At 36.5% G+C, this 24,078-nt stretch overlaps 2 protein-coding genes across 2 annotated transcripts in view; one reads left to right on the top strand and one right to left on the bottom strand.

Moving 5' to 3' along the window:
• Positions 1 to 6,845, bottom strand: part of Vps50 (VPS50 subunit of EARP/GARPII complex) — a 116,557-nt gene extending 109,712 nt beyond the window's left edge. Inside the window, exon 1 of the mRNA XM_090333121.1 lies at positions 6,715 to 6,845. Within this exon, the coding sequence (XP_090189247.1) occupies positions 6,715 to 6,747 (33 nt within the window). The 5' untranslated portion in view covers positions 6,748 to 6,845. The remainder of the gene's footprint in view (positions 1 to 6,714) is intronic.
• Positions 6,846 to 14,619: 7,774 nt separating this feature from the next.
• Positions 14,620 to 24,078, top strand: part of Hepacam2 (HEPACAM family member 2) — a 29,875-nt gene continuing 20,416 nt past the window's right edge. Inside the window, exons 1-3 of the mRNA XM_090332344.1 lie at positions 14,620 to 14,698; positions 20,694 to 21,044; positions 23,544 to 23,828. Of these exons, the coding sequence (XP_090188470.1) occupies positions 14,620 to 14,698; positions 20,694 to 21,044; positions 23,544 to 23,828 (715 nt within the window). The remainder of the gene's footprint in view (positions 14,699 to 20,693; positions 21,045 to 23,543; positions 23,829 to 24,078) is intronic.

Here is a 24,078-nt window from a genome sequence, read left to right as displayed (position 1 = left end):
ACCTTCAGACTATTTTCAGCTCTTTCAACCTCAATTTTTACCAATACATCAGCAATTTGTCTTATCAGACCAAAATGAGCAACTGTAAGGATTTGCATTTACTGCCACAAAACTCAAAAGCAGTTTCTTTCCCCATATTTTCTGTTGAATCCACTTGCTGAGCTTTTATCCACACCAATACATAGAAAGTGATATTGTCAAATGATTAATGACCATTACACTGTTCAGCTGCAAAGTGTATTATCTCACCTTGCTTGGTGGATCTGCAGCATTCACACAACTTCTCATTCTCTCTTTCAAATTATTTATTGGCATATGCAGCTCATTCCTACTCCAACCCATCAGGAAATCCTCTGACCTTTACATTCACAATATAGCCACAAAAGAACTTCTCAACACTTCTAGCACTCACCCATGCATAAGGCCCACAGTTTTTCTCACTGGAATTACTTTATTAGACTCCTTCAGAACTCCTTGTTTTTTTCATTCTTTTCCTTAACTGACTTTTAATATGTAAGTCAGAATAGTCTTTCCAAAGCACTGTTACATCACTTCCTTACCATTTTACTGAGAATGACAGTCATGGCCTTGCTATGATCTATCATGTTCAATTTGATCCTTTCTGCCTTTAACATTCTGATCTCATTCCCACCTCACATCATCTGCTACTGCTGTTCTCCTCACTCACTTCGCTCTATTTATACCTGCCCTGTGCTGCACCATCAAGGCCTCTTCATTTGCACTTCCTTGAACGGATACCTTCATGGTTCACCTTGCTATTTCCTCAGGATCTTTATATTATCTTCCCAAGGAGACTATGACCCCTTTATCTAAAATCACAAATGATGTCCTTGAACTGATACATTCATGGTTCACTCTGCTATTTCCTCGGGATCTTTATATTATCTCCTCAAGAAGACCATGACACCTTGTATATAAAATCACAAATGATGTCAAATTGCCAACAACTCCTATAGTTTCCTATCCTTTTTCTCTAAAGCAGTTTTCACTATGTTTGCCTTAAAACTACAGTGCCTACATAGTAAGTGAGAGGTCCTGAATTCAAACTTCAGTACATGAAAAACAAAAGGAACAAACTTATCTATCTTTTTTCACTATTGCATCCTCCAGATTTAAAATAGTGCCTGACATATAGGGCTCAATTCAGATTGAACTGAATGTTCAAGTTGAATGAACTGAAAATGGTCAATTAGTAACAATAGATCTCCTTTAAATAGAGAAGTAACAACACACTTCCTCTATTAAGATCTTTTACAAAATTCCCAGAACAGCTGAAATGTCACATACACATAACACACACACACACACACGTGCATAGTGAATACACCTCAATTTCATAGACCTTAAATTCATGTCTCTTCACTCACTCAATACAGAACTAGTATACACAAATAGTGTAAGTCAAGCCATAAACATACATAATTAGGATGACTTTTAAAAACCTGTGGTTTATCGAGGTAAAAGCAGATACACTAAAATGTTTACAAGAAAGAACAGGAGATACACTAGGTCTCCTTGGCACAGGTGGAAACTTTCTCAATAAAGACCCAGAAACAACAAATCAAAGGCAGTTTGGATAAGTGGGACTGTATTAAACTGCAGAGCTTCTGTATGGCAAAAGACATAGCTAGCAAACTATACAGAAAGCCCACAGAGTGGAAGAAGATCTTCACTAACCAGACAACAGACATATCTAAAATATAACAACAACTCAAAAAAGTGAATCACTCTAAAACTAATCTCCAAAGAAACAACCATCCCATTAAAAGATGGTCCAAAGACTCTTCTCTGAAGTCTTCTCTGAAGAAGAAATTAGAATGGCCTATAGACACATGAAGAAATGCTCAACATCTCTGGCCATAAAAGAAATGCAAATCAAAACAATTCTGAGATTCCACCTCACTCCAGTTAGAATGGCCATAATCAAAAAATCTAATAACAATAGATGCTGGCAGGGATTCACTACTACACTGTTGGTGGGAGTGTAAACTCATTCAATCAATATGGAAAGCAGTATGGTGGTTCCTCAAAAGACTAAACATAGAGCTCCCCTATGACCCAGAAATTCCACTCCTTGGCATTTACCCAATCGTCCAGAAACAAGGACATACTAAATCCACTAGCACAACGATGTTCACTGCAGCATTATTTACCATAGCGAAGATATGGAACCAACCTAAATGCCCCTCAGTTGATGAGTGGATCAACAAGATGTGGTATTTATACACAATGGAATTCTATGCTGCCATCAGAAAGAACAACATCGCCCATTTGTAAGGAAATGGAAAGACAGAAAAAAATCATATTAAGTGAAGTAAGCCAGACTCAAAAGAACATAGGCGTAATGGTTTCCCTCATATGTCACAGTATAAACCTTGGACTCTCCTAGCAGAGGTTTACAATAGGGCAAAACCTAGATACATAAGGCCATATAGGATGAGGTTAAATGAAAGGACCTCCAAGATATAGAAACAAGAGCCACATAAGGTGTGATTGTTGTTCTTAATGTACTATGTTATTTCTCATCTTTTTGTCCCTTGGTTAGCTCATACAGTATCTTACCTTGTTATCTGATATGTATATGTGTTTATGTGTTTGTTTATTTGAAATAGGATATGGAAGGGGGAAAACAAGATGAGGGCAGGGGGTGGAGGAGGGAAATGGGGACAAAAACATGAGAAGGGGTAGCAATGATTGTTAAGTAATGCACCTTCTATCTGACAAATATAATGTAACCCTTCTATTAATTAAAATTTAAAAAGAAATGTGCTCATTGCCTTACATATATAACTGTAAGGCCTCTGTATATCATCCTGACAATAAAATTTAAAAAGAAAAAAATATCTGTGATTTAGCTGGGAGCCAGTGGTTTACTCCTGTAATCCTAGCTACTCAGAAGGCTGACATCTGAGGATTGCAGTTCAAAGTCAGCTCAAGCATCAAAGTCTGTGAGACTCTAATCTCCAATTAACCACCAGAAAACTGGAAGTAGCACTGTGGCTCAAGTAGTAGAGTGCTTGCCTTGAGCTGAAGAGGTCAAGGGCAGTGCCCAGGCCTATAGTTCAAATCCCATGACTGACAAAAAAAATATATCTGTGGTTTTAGCCAGGTGCCGGTGGCTCTGACCTATAATTCTATTTTACTCAGGAGGCTGAGATCTGAGGATCACAGTTTAAATCCAGCCCAGGCACTAAAGTCAGTGCCAGGCCCAGAGGCCAGGCCCAGAGGTCAAGCTCCATGACTGACATCCCCCACCCCAAAAAAATCTGTTTTTTGTTTTTGTTGTTGTTTGGTTGGGGTTTTTTTTAACTTTTGGTAAAATGTTTATTTCTTTTTTGGTGGACTACAGCACCCCCTTTGAAGACAGGATTAATTACCTTTTAATAAATAAGTAGTGTTTAGCTGGATGAGTGGCTATCCTCTGTAATCCTAGCTACTCAGGAGTCTGAGATCTGAGGATCAAGGTTCAAAGCCAGCCTAAGGTACAAAAGGACCTGAGAATCTTATCTCCAACTAATCACTGGAAAAAGAGAAGTGGGGTTTGACTCAATGATAGGGTAGTAGTCTTGAGGTGAAGAGTTCAGGGACAACGCCCAGGCCCAAGGGTAAGGTGGTAGCCTTGAGCTGAAGAACTCAGGGACACACCCAGGCAAGTTCAAGCCCCATGAGTTCAAGCCCTATGACCCACACACACACACACACACACACACAAAAAAAAAAAACAAATAAATAAATAAAAATAAATAAATAAGTAGTGTTTAAAGAAATTTTTCTGGATAAAAAGTTAAGTTTGAGAACAATCTTGTATTATATTTTTTCACTATTAAAGATACTAATTTTGTCTTTCTTTTTACAAAAAATAGTTCTATTTTTTATTTATTCAAATTTTAGATACGCATATATCAGAATATATATCTTTAATCTTTATCAAATATTTATATTTATATATATCTGACTTTATCCATTCCAATTAAACACATGGGTGACCTGATCAAATTCAGTAAACAACTGATTGAGGCTTGATAATTAGCATATTCAACATAACTTATACTTAGAAAACATACTTATATTTCAAATTTCTGGAGGTTTTTTTTTTTCTTCTAATACTCATATTTACAGAGCAAGATCCAAAACAACAGCAGCTGCTGTGCAACTATGGCAATGTTGACTACACTGAATTGTATAACAGTGCAAATGCAAAATGTAGGAAGTGCAAATTGTAGGAAACGCAAATTCAGCAATCCAATGGGAGTTTATATGGTACAATGTGCAAAAACATGTATGCTGTTTTAAAAATCAAATCAGTGCCAAAAACAGCCCGGAATTACCTATTTTGTGAAGTAGTGCAACACTATATCCAGTTTTCCTGCTCTTTTTTCCTCCTACTCTTGCAGAATACAGCAGGATAAAACTAATTATCAAATAAGAAGCATAGCAGCAGTACACCATACGTAGGAATAACTGCTAAATATTATTACCCATTTACTTAAACATTATTGTTCACAGAACATTGTTTTTATGACAACAATATAATTTTGAAAAATGCAAAATAATCATGGAAGGATCATTTGTGTATTGTACATGACTTATAATTTGAAACTTGTTCCGATAAGACATTTAATTTAAAACTTTTGATTTAAAAAAAATCACGAGTGAAATTAGTGTTAAAGGATTGCCTTTCACATTCTTTAATCACCTCTGAGCCATGTTGATGCAAAATTCTCAGTTACATTGGTCTTACATTAAAAAATGAAGAATGACCAGCTCTAGTGAAATGTTGGGAGCTGAAATAATGATTTCTAAAATCAAGTTTTGGTCAATATTATATAAAAGGAAACATATGGCACTTCTGGCTTAAAGGAAGTTAATGAATTATTAGGAAGCTCCTAACTGTTACACAATTGCCACAGCTCTTATTCATGAATTATCAAATACAAATAATAAAGGACCATTATTTTTACCATTTCAGAGACACTTTTAAATAAGAATTGATGACCCTCACAGAAGCACTGAGATAGAATAAATGAACAAACACATCAAAACAACTCTAAGATTCCACCTCACTCTGGTTAGAATGGCCAGGATCAAGAAAACTAATAACAACAGATGCTGGAGGGAATGTGGCCAGGAGAGATCACTACTACACTCACTGTTGGTGGAAGTGCAAACTTGTTCAACCACTATGGAAAGCAGAATGGCAGTTCCTCAAAAGACTAAACATAGAGCTCCCCTATGACCCAGCAATTCCACTACTTGGCATTTATCCAACCATCCAGAAACAAGGGCATACTATATCCACTAGCACAACAATGTTCATTGCAGCATTATTCACCATAGCAAAGATATGGAACCAACCTATATGTCCCTCAGTTGATGATTGGATCAACAAGATGTGGTATTTATACACAATGGAATTCTATGCTGCTGTCAGAAAGAACGACACTGCCCCATTTGTAAGGAAATGGAAAGACAGAAAAAATCATATTAAGTGAAGTAAGCCAGACTCAAAGGAACATAGGCCCAATAGTCTCCCTCATTTGTCATAATCAGTAGAAACCTTGGGCTCTCCTAGCAGAGATTCACAATAGAACAAAATCTAGAGACATTAGGCCAAACAGTATGACACTAAATGTAAGGCCCTCCAGGAGAAGGAAACAAAAGCCATATAATGAGTGACTGTTGTCCTTAATGTACTATGTTATCGCTCATCTCTTTTGCCATCCCTCGGTTATCTCATACTGTTACAATATTTCACCTTGTCATCTGATATATTTTATATGTGCTTAATTGGTTATTTGAAATTGGATAGGGAAGGGGGGGAATCAAGATAAGAGGGGGAATGGGGACCAAGACATGAGACATGAGAAAGGGTATCAATGTTTGTGAAGTTATGCACCTTCTATCTGGTTAATATAATGTAACCCTTCTATTAATCACAATAAAAAAATATTTAAAAATTAAAAAAAATTCTTCAGTTAAATACAGAAGAGCAATAACATAATAAACTCCCAATGGGCAAATGAAAAATCCTTTACTGGCCCTATCTTCTGATTTGGCATTTAGAAGTTAAGACAAGGAGTTTTGTGATTAGTGTTTTTGTGAATCTATTATTAGATAACTCATGATTGTATTTCCTTATGATCAACCCGATTTTGCCTACTACATATTGAATATCAATAATTAGAAATAAAGAGTATGTTTGCAAAAAAAAGAATAAAGGAACAAGAAGTTATTTTTCAAATATTCACATCCAGCCACTTAAGTTACAGGGTCTGGAGCTCTGCTCAAAAATCACAAGCTATCAAAACCGTCTTCAGCTTATCTTCTACCTCGCCCTCCTACACCCGCTCTCTCCCGCTCGGAGGCCACGTCCTTTCCTCTCCAATGACAGCCAGGAGGCAGGTTGCTGTGTTCTCCTGGAATGATAGCACATGGGACACGAGAGGAGAGGAGAGGAGGCAGCCCGACTCCATCACGGATCTCCTCCAGTGGGCTGTTTTTAGGCGGGCGCAGAGAAGGGACACGGGAGGGGCTCGGGTGAATTCTGGGGGTGCGTCCCTGATGGCCGACACCCCTGACATCCACCTCTACTTATAACCTCGGTCTCCGCCCGCCGCGGCCCGCTGACAGAACACCTCGGTTCCTTCCCCTGCCGAAATAAAGGAGATGTCTGCTTCAACTCCCAGGACTTACCTGCCGGGTCATAAGAGATTTGATTTTCTGCATGTTGAAACGTTGTAAAGATTGTTCTACAACAAAAAAAGGTAACAAATCACACCGGATCACCAGGCAGCTGGCCCCAACACAAGGAAGCCATAGTGGGTGGTCACGTGGAGCCGCCGACTGGGGTCAGCCCGCCTATCACTGAGCATGCTGGGAAATGTTGTCTTCTGGCAGCTGTGGCAGTGAAAGTGAGGCAGCCCTAGTACTACATTTCCCGAAAAGCACCGCGGCGGCGGTAAATCTGATTGGTCCGAACGACTCAGATGACTGGCGAGGCTTAAGGTAAAAGCTTGTTCTTGGTAGCTGCGTTTCTGCCGGGCTGAAACAAATCCTAGGTGAAGCGGGCATTGAGTTAAGGAAAAAAGAAAAAAGCTAAGCACTGGCGAGAATAATTAATATGAATTATTACACTCTAGGCACGTGGTGGAGGAAACCCCACGTGGTCTACAGAGGTGAGACTGTAGATCCCAATGAACCTTAGAGCCAGGCACTGACACCCCAGTGGCTCAGGGTTTGGCCTGAGGGAAGTGTGCAGGTTGCCTGTATGGAGGCTGATCTAGGTCAAGACTATACTTTCTGGCTCTTCTATCTCAGCAAATGCCCTAAAATCAAAGGATTTCTGTTGACACACACGCACACGCACATCATTTTACTACCTGTGTAAAAAGACAAGTGAAGACAGAAAATATGACAATAATCATGAGTGCACATGTCTCTTTAAAATCCTATTTCCAAGCCTAAGCAGTTAGGTTGGAGAAAGCAATAGGGGAAACTTTGGAGGCTCAAAGCTCTTGCAAAAGAACTTTCAAGTTATGAGAAAATTTTTAAAGAGTAAACCCAAAACGAATCATAACTTTGTTATTAAGTGCTTATAATAAGTGAGGCAATCTACTGATAGCTTTACATATATGATCTCCAAGTGTCCTTGGAAATATTAAAAATCCATCTTGGAAATACAAACACAACTACATAGTCATAAAAACTTATGACTCTATGGACAGACATAATGTTTTATTACATAGATTATTATGTATTTATGGCATACAAACCCTCAGCCTAATTTTGATTATGTTCTAAAATCTAAGTGCCAGTAATTGTAGATAGAGATTCCCTTCTTGAATACCTGTTTGTTAAACATATCATTTGAAATATGATGTAAAAATCAATGTTAATAAATTCTTTAATTAAAAAAAATCCATCTTAAAAAATGAGGTTGCAGGTGTGGAACCATTTTTTAAAACTCATGGCAGATGTAAGCAGCCACTGTAAAACTATTGAGATGTTCTAACAAAATGTTTCACGTACTGAAAACTGATTCCTAAAGCAAGACACCAACACTTCTTAAAGTTGCATTTATTTTCACAGTTAGTAGAAAAACATAACACAGACAGATGATGTCAAAAACAGGATTTAGGACAAATAAGGGCATAGCTTCATAACATATATTTAACAATAGAATGAGAAGTGGTGGAAGTTGGTAACAAAAATAGTAAATGTAATTTATAAATGACATATTGTAAGGACTGTTTAGAGGTTTAGAGCTTAGAGACTTTTCAATTGAAAGATAATGTTTTCTCAGGCACTCATTTGTTAAATTTTACAAAAGAGGTTGCAATATTTGACCAAAGATTTTGTTATCATAAATGAGATAAGTGAATATCATTTGTAAATTGTACAGCAGTATTTTGTTATGAGGTATTGCTAGTTATAACTGACCATGCCTTTGCTCCTTCAGAGCCACTTGTACATACTCCTTCTCTCACTGCCATTCTGCTTAGCAATTCTTATTGAGGTTACATGTTTACTTATACAATTCTTGGACTATTTCTTTTATTTCTCCATTATTAGGGCAGTTCTAATTTACATCCTTCTTTACTTAATTTAATCTTAATTTTAAGCTAATCTTTGTGTGCCTTCAGTATTTAGAATTCTGAATGCACCAAAAGAAACTGTCAACCATACCCCTATGTAAAATTAAATCCTGGGGCTGGGACATAGCTCAGTGGGAAAGCACTTGCATAGCAAGTGCAACATCATAGATTCGATCCCCAGTACCAAATACAAAAAAATAAATAAATTCCATTCAATAAATGTTTGTTGATTGTTAGGCATGTGGCAATGCTATCTTAAGTACTTTTATATTAGTAGAGCATGGTTGTGGTCTTCAAGTAATATTATATTTTAGGAATGGACACACTCTAATGCTTCTAAAAGCTCACTATTCAATGTTGCTACTGTTATCATTATTATTCACCTCTTACAGAAAAGAGAAAGTTTATTTATTTAAGATTTAGGGACCACACATTTTATTAAACCTTGATCCAGGACTGAAATACAGATTCTAGGTTGAATTTAGATGCCATTTAGTTTTCTCTCACACATACTCAAATACACAAAGTTGGGGCTAATTTAAAATGATTTTCAGTTTTCAACCAAGTTATTGATTTCCTACTAACCAAATTTGAAAAAATGAATATGTGCCACATCTATTAGACATGAAAAATCAAAGAATGCACTAAAATTTTGTTTTATTCTAGTAATCCATAGTGTAGTTTCTTAAAAACTGGAAAAGTGAATAACTTGAGCTCCTAATAGCTCAAAGGCTGAAATTATGATATTGAAAAACCCATAAATTCCTGCTATCTTCTAAGTATATCAACATACCATGACAATATATAAAATAATTAATCAGTATGTGGTGCATTTTAGCTTGTTGAGTTCCTATAGAACTCAAAGGTAAAATATTTCATTTTGAGACATATATACATACATTTCTTTATATATACATACGTTTCTTTTATATTTTATTAGGAGTCCTGTTCGCAATAGTTTAGTGCAAAGTAGTGAAAATTGTGGATAGCCTGTCAAAAAGTCTTAAGAAAATCTTGCTGAGTGGCTCTTGCTTCATATCAGTTTCAGTCTTACCTTCATATTTTGAACAGCAGAACTCAGTGATACTTCATTGATTAGATTTTGGATAGTAGATAAACTGCACTTTTTCTCTAGTAATTGAAAAAGATGGTGCCTCTAGAAGATCCAATAAGAGATCAAATCGTACTGTTACTAATTAATTTCTTGTTTCCCAATAAAAATCAAAGCAGAGAGCTGGATGCAGTGGCTCACACCTGTGATCCTAGCTACTCAGGGGGCTGAGATCTGAGGATCTTGGTTCAAAGCCAGACAAGGCACTAAAGTCTGTTAGACTCTTATCTCCAATTAACCACCAGAAAACCTGAAGTGGCCCTGAGGCTCAAAGCGGTAAAGTAGTAGCTTTAAGCTGAAGAACACAGAGATAGTGACCAGGCCCAGAGTTCAATCCCCATGACCAACAACAACAAATCAAACCCAAAAAGAGGTTTAGACCTTCCAGATGACATGACTACACTTCCCAGAAAACAGACACTTGCTGAAGGTCAAACCATGGCCTGAAGCTGTACCCTCAATTTGCAGTTGTATGTAGAAGACATAGACCACTAGGGGGCAGCATTGCAGACTTGACCACATAGTGTACAGTACACTAAGATATTCTTTTTGTAAACTGTAATCCTTAAAAGGAATCTAATCAAAACAATAAGTAAATTATTTCTTTCCCTAATTCTTCTTAAGCTCAATTGTTTTATATCACACTTGTCCTTCAATGCTTTTGTCATTGCAAAATTCTCAAAGAATACATGGGACATACATCTGTGCCTAAATGTGGCTCCCATCTGGAGTCCTAGCCACTTGGGAGAGTAGCAATGGGAGGATCAAGATCTATGGCTAGCCACAGATGGAAAAGTTCACAAGACTTCATTGCAACAGAAGGAATCTTGTGTGGTGACACAGGCCAGCAACTACAAGAAGTGTAAAATAGATAAATAGCCCATGAGCCCACCCAGGACAGAACTGAAGCCCTATCTCAAAAGCAACTAGTAAAAAATAGAAGTCAGAAGTACAACTCAGAAATGGATCATATGCCTAACAAGCACAAGGTACTGAGTACAAATCCCAGTACTGCTGAACACTTGTATATCTATGTGTGTCTATGTATGCATATACACATCCATATCTATGTATACACATATATGTATGTATGTATGTATGTATGTATGTATGTATGTAGAGTGAATATTTAAGTATATTTTGGAAATAGAGGCATGGCTCATGTGGTAGTGAAAGCCAACCATGATCAAAATAGCTGTGTGGAAATTCAAGGCTCTAAGTTCAAGTCTCAGCACCATAACAAAAATAAATAAATAAATGTTAATAAATGAATGGGAAATTTCCACTACTTGGCATTTACCCAACCATCCAGAAACAAGGGCATACTAAATCCACTAGCACAATGATGTTCACTGCAGCACTATTTACCATAGCAAAGATACGGAACCAACCCAAATGTCCCTCAGTTGATGAGTGGATCAACAAGATGTGGTATTTATACACAATGGAATTCTATGCTGCTGTCAGAAAGAACGACATTGCCCCATTTGTAAGGAAATGGAAAGACAGAAAAAATCATATTAAGTGAAGTAAGCCAGACTCAAAGGAACATAGGCCCAATAGTCTCCCTCATTTGTCATAATCGTAGAAACCTTGGGCTCTCCTAGCAGAGATTCACAATAGAACAAAATCTAGAGCCATTAGGCCAAATAGTATGACACTAAATGTAAGGACCTCCAGGAGAAGGAAACAAAAGCCATATAATGAGTGACTGTTGTCCTTAATGTACTATGTTATCGCTCATCTCTTTTGCCATCCCTTGGTTATCTCATATTGTTACAATTTTTGACCTTGTCATCTGATATATTTTATATGTGCTTAATTGGTTATTTGAAATTGGATAGGGAAGGGGGGAAATCAAGATAAGCGGATGGGAGGGTGGAAGGGAAATGAGGACCATGTCATGAGAAAGGGTATCAATGTTTGTGAAGTTATGCACCTTTTATCGGGTGGATATAACCCTTCTATTAAGCACAATAAAAATTATTTAAAAAATAAAACAATAAATGAATGGGAATGTAACATTTGTATAACAAGTTTAAATGAATAAAAACTGGTGGCTCACAACTGTAATCCTGGCTACTCAGTAGGCTGAGATCTGAGGATCACAATTCCAAGCCAGCCCAGGTAAGAACATCTGTAAGACTCTTATATCCAATTAACTATTCACAGAAAGCCAGAAGTGGTGCTGTGGCTCAGTTGGTAGACTTTTAGGCTTGAGCCAAAGAGGCTCAAGGATAGCACCCTTGCTATATGAATTCATATAGCAGACATTTACTACATAAAACAAAACCAAGCTTACAACTTCAACTAGATTGCAAGCTATGAAGCATAAGTTGACAGTTATCATAAATGCTCTGTTCAACACACACACATACATACATACAAATTCACACACATACCTGGGGGGTACACAAACCATGTGTGTATTCATATGCCACTATAAACACACACACAACCTCAGGGACTGCATGCATGGAATTTCCTGAAATTTAATTATTATTGGCATAGATTGTTTTTGGTCAAGAAGCATTTTAAGTGCAAATATGAATAAGATAGTAAACAGTAAAAATAGATCCCTTTTTCCTGAAAAATGTTGTTCAATCCACAAAGCTCTTCATTTAGTTGCATGTGTAAGATGAGATATTGATGAGAGAAATTTTGTAAAACAATTTTCAAAAATCATAAAAATTGGCAACAAATTTTAAATTTGAATATTGCGTGTAGCTTAGATCTAACCTCCTACCACTAGAGGGAGGAAGTTCTGCGGCAAGGTGCTTCCTAAAAACAAGCAACACAGACACTGTCAATTCCTTAAGGTATGTCCTGACAAACCACATAATGTCAGTTTCCAAAGGCATATTCTGACATGAAAGATCACAAGTATGCTTCATTCTGTATCTAACTCACTATCCTATTACCCATATCACAAAAATGTGCTTTTTTAGGGAAAAAAAACAGAATAATACATAGATCTTTTGGCAGGAATAATAGCACACTACTAGAATCCCAGCAATTGGGAAGCTGAAGCAGGAAGACCACAAGTTTGAAACAACCTAAACTACGTAATGGGATCCTGACAAAAAAAAGTTCTTTAAGTTGGAAAACTTAACATTTTCTTTATTTCTCAGATTTGCTAGGGACCCAACAAACTTCACGATGAATCATCATTTGGTTAGAAAATATCATAAAGAACTTATTTAATAAGAGCAACTAAAGACAAATAATGACCTAAACCAACTGAGGGGCCCTTATGTGACATCCGTAGGAATTCCATGATACATCTCAAATTGTAGTTTGTGAAACCCAAAATAAAAATTAAGTACATTTATTAACTATCAACTGAGAGAAGGCATGAGTCAAAGAGCCCTTGGAATTTGTTTATGGAAAAATGTGTTAGTAAAAGTACTAGTTAATCACTACATAAATGAATGACTGTTTTCTGTATTTGAGAATCCCAGAGGGAAAAGAAACATCTAATAAAATAAATTGAAGTTAGTGAAATAAAAGACATAAGCAGTTGGGGTACAGTTATTATGTGGGAGTTCTTACTATTTTATAGAGCTCATTCCCAACAAAAGCCACGTCCTTTCATTGGGAGTTAGCAAAGAGAATTTCCAGCATTGGATCCCAAAGCAATTTGTATTGTTGTGAATCTCCATACAAACAGTACATCCCATCCTAAATTCCAAAACAACTAGTATTCCTTTTGAATCTTTAATTACATAATAACAATTCTTCTTTTCCACCATCAAACTCCTTGGGTGGGACTTTATTATTAATGATATATGCAAGGAATTTGACTTGATTTGAGGCACATTTGGTTATCTTCTCTACTTTTTGTTTCATATAATGGAAAGCATGGACTAAGGCCTTCTTGAAAATGAAGTTAATTGGCCAGGAGTTTGGCCTAGACCCAGGTTCAATTCCTCAGTACCACATACATAGAAAAGCCAGAAGTGGTTCTGTGGCTCAAGTGGTAGAGTGCTAACCTTGAGGAAGCCCAAGGACAGTGCTCAGGCCCTGAGTTCAGGCCCCAGGACTGGCAAAAAGAATGGAGTTAACATAACTTAGCAAATTGAACAGAATTGCTATCTTCTGCCACTGCTGCTGGACAATAAAGGGATTAAGATTTGGGGGGGATGGGGGTTGTTTTGTTTTGTTTTTTAAACTGTAGTCAGGTACAGACTTTTTTCTGGATCACTGGTTCACTGCCTTTAAGCTGTGAAAATGTGGCATTGGATATTATCTGTTAGCATAAGCTCTTCTTTGTAATTATGCACAGCCCATGTGTCAGCCCCACCTGGAAACACACTTAGGATTTGCTCTTTAGAAATGAGATTATTCCATCTATTCTATAAAACCAGAGCACTCATTTTACTCAGAAATACAACATACAAATACACATTTTCACAGATATTTGGTGCTCTGTTTTGGTTTTTTTTTAATAATATTCACATGTTAATCAGTAACTTGATGAAGATTTATAGCTGCTTAGCAGTACATGAATTACTTCAATTTTTATAGGAAACACTTTTAATATCAAAATAATGGCATGGTTTTCAGTGATAGGAAACAGTTTCTACTTTTATTAGAAAGTTACCCAAAAGGTGCCTTTCTTCATGAGATTATTAACAGGAATATAAATTGCATGAACAGTTACTGATAATTGCTAAGAGACGCTTCTGAAAGTCATAACACTGTGTTCTTGCAAAGCATAGAACAGGTGTTCCAGCTCCCTGTGTCTTGTGTATACACATTCATTCTGTATTCAAATCACAGAAACAAGAAGCAGGATAGGGTCTGTTACCTCACTGTTAATTTCCCTGGCAAATAAACCAGCAGCTGCTGGTCCATGCACCAACTTGCCACTCAGAACTGGGCACTGTATGCATGGGGCAGGATGCTTCCATGGAGCGCCTCAGCTACACAGTTTGGCTCATTCAGAGCAAAATATACCTCTTGCTCATAGGTAAGGAATTGTGTGGGTGGTGGTTTTGGTTGTTTGGGGTTTTTTTGGTGGGGTATCAGATATATGGTAAATATTTGCTTTAAGCTTTAGATTTTTCTCAGATAAATACAGAGCAAGTCATAACCTTGTAACAACAACACACTATTCCAGAAAAGAAGCACAACATATAAGAGAAATGAAGTTCACTGAATAGACGGTTATTGCTTTCTTGGAACAATTATTGTCAAATATATTTGCTAAGAAAGTAAAGACATTACAAACTATTCTTTCTACAGAATTTACTGGAAGGACCAGGAGATGACTAATACTGTTTAGACAGATATTTTATTAAGGCACAAATCATGGCCAGTTAGAATGAAATTCTAAACCATTTATGGGAGTGAGTTCTTTCTTAATGTTATATATTTATGAAAGGCTTTGCTGCAAATGTTCAATCTGCTTTATTACAAATAACCTACCTTCTGAAACGTAGCAAACCTACCTTCTGAAACTTGAATTGAGGCACACATGTTCACAAGGATCATTGCTCTTAAATGACTTTGGCTTTCCTCTTTGCTGGTTAAAACGTTCTTTGTTAGTACTGTCTCTTTCTCTTTTTCATCCTTAGAGCTACAGGAATACCTGTGTTCTTCTACTGCTTTATCTATCACTACTATTTTCACCTCATGTTCCCTTTTCTACTTTTTCTGTTCATAGATTTTGAAAGTTGACTTTGTTTCTTATTTTGTTTACAACCAACAAAAAAATTATTTTTAAAAAATTTAAAAACTACATAGTAATAGAAGCAAATTGAGTTTTTGACTTTTCACAGAGACTTCCTTTCTATAACCTGCTTTGTTACAATTTTCCTCATACATATAAATTCCTATTTTGTTTACTATTAAATAATCCACACATATGTAAAACATGCCTTCTAAGGTTTAAATGTTTTTCCCAAAGTGAATTACCTTGGTATTTGCTATAAATTTAAAGCCTATACTAGGTTTTTTCTTTAAATTTTATAAAAAGTGATCAATTTATTATAACTTTAATTTATTTTATCTTTGAAGGTATGTGTTATTTTTTGTGTGTAGATATTTTAAGTGATATCTATGCAATGGGTCTTAAGAAGAACCTCCAGATAGTTTGTTTTAAAATGTCATAAAATAATTAAGATATGCCTTAGACAAATTTTATGTTCACAAAATCATTATATGTCAAGACTTTTATTCTTATGTAAAGGTATTCTTTCCACATAAGTAGTATATTAAAACTATCACAAGTAATGTAGAAATCCTTTTGCTTTTAGGAGTATTGTATTTTTAATTAAATAAATTCTAGGAATATTGAAATTTTCACGAACGTATTTTTACATCTACAATGGAAAATGTACATGTATCATTTGTATATATATTATAGATGTTATACAATCCAAAGTGCAATTCATCATTTGAATTTTCTTAAAAGATGCAAGAGCTTGTTTTCAGTCAACAATACTTGTATTATGCTTGCTATTACCATGCATAATAATGGAGAAAGAAATATTGGCTGTTTTCAGCTGCAACAGAGGTCACTGTGAAGCCTAATGTTTATATTTAATATGGCAAAACTACTCTTGAGAGTCCTCTGTTCTTGGAATATAGATAAATTTTACAGTTTAAGTCCAAGTATTACTTAACACAATGTGCTTTTAGACAGTCCCTACAGATGTAATAATTGTCTGCCAGATTATGAATGGTATTAGTGTTAATGCCTTTCAAACAAAAAGTCTAAGAATTCTCCTTTTTTATATTCAGAAATTGTTAATACAAACCTAATATATACTTTTTTGACTATAAATCTAATAAAAGTAACTATCCCTTCAAGTCCAAGAATTTGAAATATCAAACCAAGTTTAAATTTCAACATTTTATAACAATTATGTTCTAGTTAAGTTTCTTTGTTCACATAGAAAATGGCTTTATAAAATTATTGTTTAAGTCTTTTTAGTTTTCTGTTTAAAAAAATGCTCACTTGAAAGTGTCTCCAAGTGAAGTTAAGTTCTCTGCAGTTCTAAGCTACTGTTTCTCAGCTTGCATTGTCTGTATCTGTGGTAGGAAATATATCAATGACAGAAGTACATGTTTCTAAAATGTAGAGGAAGAATTCAATGCTCAATTATTCCCTGAATTCCACCACAACAATTGTATCATATCAATAGGTACATGTCTTCCCTAATGAAAAGATTTTAAGCAGCTCCTGTAAGATACTGGTTAAAGAGACATTCATCTTTGGTGACATTATCATAATTTTGTGACCAATAGTTGGTCACATACATACTGTAGGCAACTTTACAACTATTGTAATAGCTACCTGTCCATCTTTGTTCTAGATACACTTGAAAAAGTAAGCACATTCTAGGGTAAGAAAAATTTTTTTCATGTTATATGGCAGAACTTCATATATTCAGAATGTATTCATATATTTAATACTGGATATATTCAATTTTAATATTTAGGATATTATTACAGCATTATGGAGCATAGCCTAAAGAACTTGCCCCCCACACTTAAATAGTGATTGTAAATATCATATAGTTATTTTTCTACTAAACTAAAATAGTAGATTCTGGGCCACAACATTTGAAATATGTTTAATATTATTTTAAATAATTTTTTCACAAACTTTAGTGATATCAAATCACTACAGTTTAGTCTATCAAATCAGTCATTTTATATGTATGTCTAACATCCTAAGTCAACAACTAAAAGTCATTTCCATTTCTATTCTGGAATTGGATCCAGAACTCTAGAGTTCAGTACTGTACCAGTCTTTTCCAACTAAAATTGCAAAAAAAAAAAAAGTAGATTTGAAATTTAATAGGGAAGAGGTGAAAACCAAGACGGGTGGGGAGTGTGGGGGGGAGGGTAATGGGTACCAAGACATGTGAAAGGGTATCAATGTATGTGAATTAATGCACCTTCTATCTGGCAAATATCATGTAACCCTTTTACTAATTACAATAAAAAAATAAAAATAAAAAATAAATAAAATAAAAGATAAAAAAGTAGATTAAAGGAGTTTCTTACCTTTACTAAAACAAAACAAAAAGCAAACTAGAACACTTGCAATGGCTTCCCCAAATGACAAGAGCTTATAGACTCAAATTGCATTCCAACTATCTATATCAACATCTTAGTCTAGCAGGGCTTTCTAGGGAAAGCTGTGACATGTCTTAAATGGACCAGTAAGTCAATGACAAGCTGCTCACTGCTGGAGGCTACTACCTCATTTTGTGTCAGCAACTATGTAACTCTTCCAACACATCCTCAAGGCAACATTGTGGATTTCCACCATGTTTCCTCAATTCCGTGGTTATAAACACAAAGCCATGACTTTATTAAAGAATATCCAGGGGTTGACAGCTTAATAAGTGAGATGAGACTCAAAATTCTTTGTACCCTTCACCTTCAAATGTAGGCAGCTATAACCCTGGGAAAGCACCTCAGGAGATCAAGAATACAAACAGTAAATGAGTAGAGGTTATACAGCAGCTTTAGATTCCATCAACTATGACTTTCCTTTCACACATGAGCAAATAGTCTTAAAATGACTTACCTGAAGTCACATAACTGCCCAAATGGTATTTTATCCTGTCTCTGTTCTTTACTAAGACTTTAAATTTCAGCAATTTGTAATTTTATCAAAGTACCAAAACCCAGTAATCTCTCAGTAAGTTTAGAAAATAGAATCCTAAATTCCTTTACTGAAAGGAAATTTTCAAGTAATAAATTTAAAACTGTGCCACACATAGGGCAAGGGAATCCAACATCTAAGATGAACTATGTAAATATTTTCATATAAATTCAAACAGAAAAAGAAATCAGAAGCACACTAAATAGCCAAAGTCACACTTTACATATCTTTAACAATAGTGGGTTCAAAAAAAACTCATTTTTTCTATTGCTTACCAGGAACTCATTAAGAGTTCCAAATTTCCAATTTCAATGAAGGGCATGGAAACGCATTTTTCAGTGCAGAAAATACATGTACTATGGGTAGTCTTTTTGTGTTTTGGTTTATCTTCCAAATACACAGTGTGAGGCTAGGTAGAGTGGCTCACATCTGTGTTCCCAGCCAGGCAGAAATCAGAAAGATTGTGGTTCAAGATCAGCTCGGGCCAAGAATTAATGACACATCACTTCAACAAACAAGCTTCCTATTTATAAACTAAGCTTATGTGGGAGGTATAGGTTGGATGATATAGTTTGAAACCAGCCTGGGCAAAAGGGGCAAGATCCTATGGAAAAAAATAACAAAAACAAAAATATTGAAGTTATGCCTCAAATTGTATGGTGAGTGCTTAAAAAGTAATCACTTACCATTGATCAAAGTCTTGAGTTCAGATCTCCCCCTGTCAAAATAATGTGGAGTGTCTTTTTGAATCTATGGATTAATAGCTTCAACCTCTCTCTCAAACTGTGTTTTATAGATCTTAAGCATGGTTTGTTTTAAAACACTAATTTATGTACCACCTTCCTTTTTCTTCCTCTACTTCCTTGCAAAAACTCCTTTTTCTGCAATTCAGCAGGTCTGTTTAGCTTTCCCTACACATATTTCACTCTTTCTCTAATCACTCTAACTAGAAAATTCCACATAACTATCTTCCATTTTCCAGAATGCAGAACCAAAGCCTCATAACTTTGCAATGCTTTTCTTATGGATCCCATCACTAAAATGAATATACAAATGCTTCCATTATCAGAAAAGAAGTATAAATTTAATCACAAATATATAGAGTCCAAGGCAACAGTAAAGTCTGTCTGTGTTCCTCTCATAGTCACATGGTTTTTTGTCCTCATGGTCTCTTTCAGTCAAGTGTAAAGGAGTCTATTCTTCCCCTAACCCTCTTCTCACTTCCTCTTTGGGCTTCCTCCTGAAGTCTTTGCTTTAACTTCCTGCCAGTCCTAGCTACTAATATATCCCTAAAGATAAAGACCATAGGAACCTTAGCTCCCACAGAGGAAAGAAGGCAGGCAGGAAGGAACAAACGAAGGATGGAAGGAAGGAGGGAGGGAGGAAGGGAGGGGGGGAGGGAGGAAAAGCGACCGAGGAAGGAAGAAAAAAGGAAGAAAGCAAGCAAGAAAGAAAGCAAGGAAGGAGGGAAGGAGAGAGAGAATTTTGCTGCAGATAGAACATAATTGGGAGCAAGCCAATTTATTTGCGCTTTTCTGCAGAAGTCATTACAAAAGATGGATCTATCTTCCCCTAATCTTATGTCAAAGGCATTCAAGACCCATTACTTTCAGGTAACATGAAAAAAGAAAGCAAATTGGTCCTGCTTTATTTGTCACAGCAAGCTCACTAACCGGAGGTGCTTTGCTGCTTCGTCTGCCCCTCTCTGGTCCTTCTATGACTGCTCTTTGCTATTCTCCCAAAACATCAACCAGATTCCTCTTGGGGACAGACATACCTGGATTGATCAATAATGGTTTAATGCCACTTTTCTTAAGTTATTCACAATTGGCAATGTGTTGGCTAGTAGGAAAAACTTCAACAAAAGGTGCTTTACTGGGTCATTTAATAAGGCATTAGAGACAATCTTAGAAGGAAACAACCCCTCCTAGCAGTTCAAAAATTATAGTTTAGTTAGGATATGACGTGACATACACACTAATAGAGCCATAATTTCAAATGTTCCTAATTGTATTGCTGCACTTTAGAACTAATAATCTTCGTAAGTTCTCCTTTTCCCATTATTCTTTAACCAGCAGAGACAATAAGTTCTGCTTTCCCGTTTCACATTGCTTTTAGAGAAGTCATGAAAGCAGAATAGCCTTTGGGTGGAGTTTTTAAAATACAAGGTGTAGGAGACAAATATTTACTTCTCCTTGGAACTAGTGCTGGGACAGTCAGCACCTAGAAGACTGTCTTCTTTGAAAAGGATTAGCATCTGATCACGTTCTCCCTGCATTTGCCTCTTGGAATTGTCACATGTGGCTGGAGGTCTTCACCACTTTTCTTTCCCTTGTAACAGGTACTTGTGCAGGACTGAAAGTGACAGTGCCTTCACACACTGTCCATGGCATCAGGGGACAGGCCCTGTACCTCCCCGTGCACTATGGCTTCCACACTCCAGCATCAGACATCCAGATCATATGGCTGTTTGAGAGACCTCACACCATGCCCAAATACCTTCTGGGCTCTGTGAATAAGTCCGTGGTTCCCGACTTGGAATTCCAACACAAGTTCACCATGATGCCACCCAACGCATCTCTGCTCATCAACCCACTACAGTTCACTGACGAGGGCAATTACATCGTGAAGGTCAACATCCAGAAAAATGGGACGCTATCCTCAAGTCAGAAGATACAAGTTACAGTTGATGGTGAGTCCATGATTACTACAAATAGAAAATGAAGATGCATTTTGCATAGTGACGGCACTAGGCCTCTTGGCTTTAGGTCCTGGCCTCTGCCATACTGGACTAATTCATGAAGCCTTAAAAACCCAATTTCTCAGGATGCTAATGATATTTTCTGCTTTGTGAGATATTTTGAGGACTGAATTGTGTGCACACTGATCAACAAAAGATAACCAGTAAGTATAATTTATTATCACCTGAGAACTACCAAGTATAAAACTGCTGAGATAAAGAAAAGCATATTTTTCCCAATAGTGGAATGCACTCTTGTACCTAAGAAGATCTGTACATTTTGTCCTATGGAGGTATTTCTTTGTTATCCTGTTTGGGGAAGATGAGCTCAAGAAACACATATAAGGACAATAGAAGTTTCTTGTTCCTCAGACAAGGAAAGGAGGCAGCTAACTTTCCAATACTTGTTTTCTATATTAAAGCATCTAAGAAGCACTTTTTTTGCAAGTCCTGGGCTTGGGCTCAGAGCCTGAGCACTGTCCCTAGATTTTTCTCAAGGCTAGGGCTCTACCTCTTGAGCCACAGCACCACTTCTGGCTTTTTGCTACGTATGTGGCACCGAGGAATCGAACCCAGGTCTTCGTGCATGCTAGGCAAGCACTCTACCACTAGGCCAAACTCCCGGCCCTAAGAAGCACTTCTTAAACATACTATTTCAAAGCCCAACTTCAGGTTTTGCCAAATTTTTTCCTCCCAATATTTTTTTCTCAGTGTTCATTTGCTATTTCTCATTTTAGCAAATATTAAATCTATTTTATCATGTACTCCCTCTTTTTCTTACATTCCACTTTCAGCACAAAGGAAATCTCTGTTGACTTTACTAAACTTCACAAAACAGACAGAATCAAACCAATTCTCACCACTCCATATCATATCCTGCTCCAAACGATGAGCTGAAGACTGGAGTATCCCAATAGCCTGCTTCTCTCCTCTGCTTCTGCCGCCTGCAGCTTAAAGCCTTCCCATAGATGTACATTTTACTCAAAAGAAAAAAGTCCAAGTACTAACCATAGCCTGGAGAGGTCAACACACCCAGCACCTGGCCATTCCCACTCAACTTTAATTCTCTCTCTAAATTTACTTCTACCTCCTCCTGGCTGGACAATTTGGTTTTTCCATTGTAGGAAAATGTGAGCAACATATGAAATAACTTTTCTTAAAGGAGATATATCATCTTCAACTAAAGGCTTGATATGAAGCTAAAGCCTATGTATTTGAGCCAAATATAAATTCTCCCTGTGTTCTATAATGAAATATTTTTAAAAGATTATAAATGAGCCATGATGGCTCACACCTTTAATCCTATCTATTCAGGAAGTTGAGATCTGAGGATCAAGGTTCAAAGCCAGCCTGGGCACAAAAAGACCTGAGACTCTTATCGCCAATTAACCTCTAGAAAATGGGAAGTAGGGCTTGGCTCAGGGGTAGGGTGGTAGCCTTGAGCTGAAGAGCTCAGGGACAGCGCCCAGGCCGAGTCCAAGCCCCATCACACACACACACACACACACACACACACACACACACACACACACACACAGTATTAAATGCAGAATAGAGATATTGCCAGATATGAAGGTCTTTCTTTGTTCCTGAATGTTCTATAACTATGGGAAAAATCATTTTTTTAATCAAGTAAATAGTCAAAACTTCCAAAGATTAGTGAAGGTTGCTGAATGTATACATATATATGATTTCTACCCTTATTTATTAATTTCAAATTCTAAAATGAAATGACTACCATTCTTGAAAATTTTTTATTTGGATAAATATTATGTGCCATATGTCACACTCATCAAATAAAACTTTTGTTACAACTTGACTTTCTAACCGGAATGTTATTGGAATTTATATTTTGCATCTCAAATTTAATGTAATCTCAATAGAATACCAGGTGCACAGAATAAACCAGTGTTAAAATATATGCTTTGGTTTGTTAAAATAATCAGCAATGTTAAAAACAAGCATGCAAAGCAATCAAAATCTGAACAGCACTTTTAAACAGAAAAGTTACTTGTGTGTATGAGTTTCCAAAAGTTTTCCTCAATTCTCCTATATGAGTGGTATACTTTGCAGAAGATGGATGAAATTTTGAGATGACAACATGCATTCCAACTCTATAATCCTATAAACTTTGCCATTATATGGTTTGGAAATAAGGAAATTGGCATTCTTAATCATTAACTACATTATCTATAAAGTTCTTTATTAGACAATAATTAAACAGGATGGTCTGTAATTTGGTTAACTGATGACAAATAGCGTTTTTGGTACTTGTCATTGTGTACTTCCTGTGACTTTTATTCTCTCCTCTCATTATTGCCTACAAGGTATACAAGGATGAAACAAAGCTGCAGGAGCATTTCCTCAACATGTAATATTTGAAACAGCTCATAGAGTTTTGTTACAATTTCACGAACAGAAAAATCACTTTTATTTCTGTTGACATTGTAGATCCTGTCACAAAGCCGATGGTGCAGACGCATCCTTCCTCAGGCGTGGTGGAGTACGTAGGGAACATGACCCTGACTTGCCAGGTGGAAGGGGGCACCAGACTGCTTTACCAGTGGCTAAAAAATGGGAGGCCTGTTCATCCCAGTTCCACCTCCTCCTTTTCTCCCCAAAACAACACCCTTCATATTATTCCAGTGACCAAGGAAGATGTTGGAAATTACAGTTGCCTGGTAAAAAACCCTGTCAGTGAACTGGAAAGTGACATCGTTGTGCCTACCATATATTGTAAGTTTTGTCTTGGTTTTGCTTGTTTGTTGAGGGTGGGGATATTCTCATAGGGGAAGGAATATGCTAGTATCAAATGTTATTTGTCATAGGAGCCCAGTGTCACAATCACGTAAGTATTGTTAGGTCATGAGCTATATCTAGAACACAACTCTTATTTCTTGAAGGTCAAGTTGAAATTCTGGTAGACGGCATTTGGGATACAGTCTGTGATTCCTTCCGTTGATAGCTGTGTTATGGAAACTGTCTT

This window comes from Megascapheus bottae, chromosome 5 (assembly GCF_031878675.1).
Source record: "Megascapheus bottae isolate mThoBot1 chromosome 5, mThoBot2.hap1, whole genome shotgun sequence".
NCBI classification, from domain to species: domain Eukaryota; kingdom Metazoa; phylum Chordata; class Mammalia; order Rodentia; family Geomyidae; genus Megascapheus; species Megascapheus bottae.
Note: the sequence above shows the minus strand (reverse complement) of the source record. Positions and strands in the feature narration are given on the sequence as shown.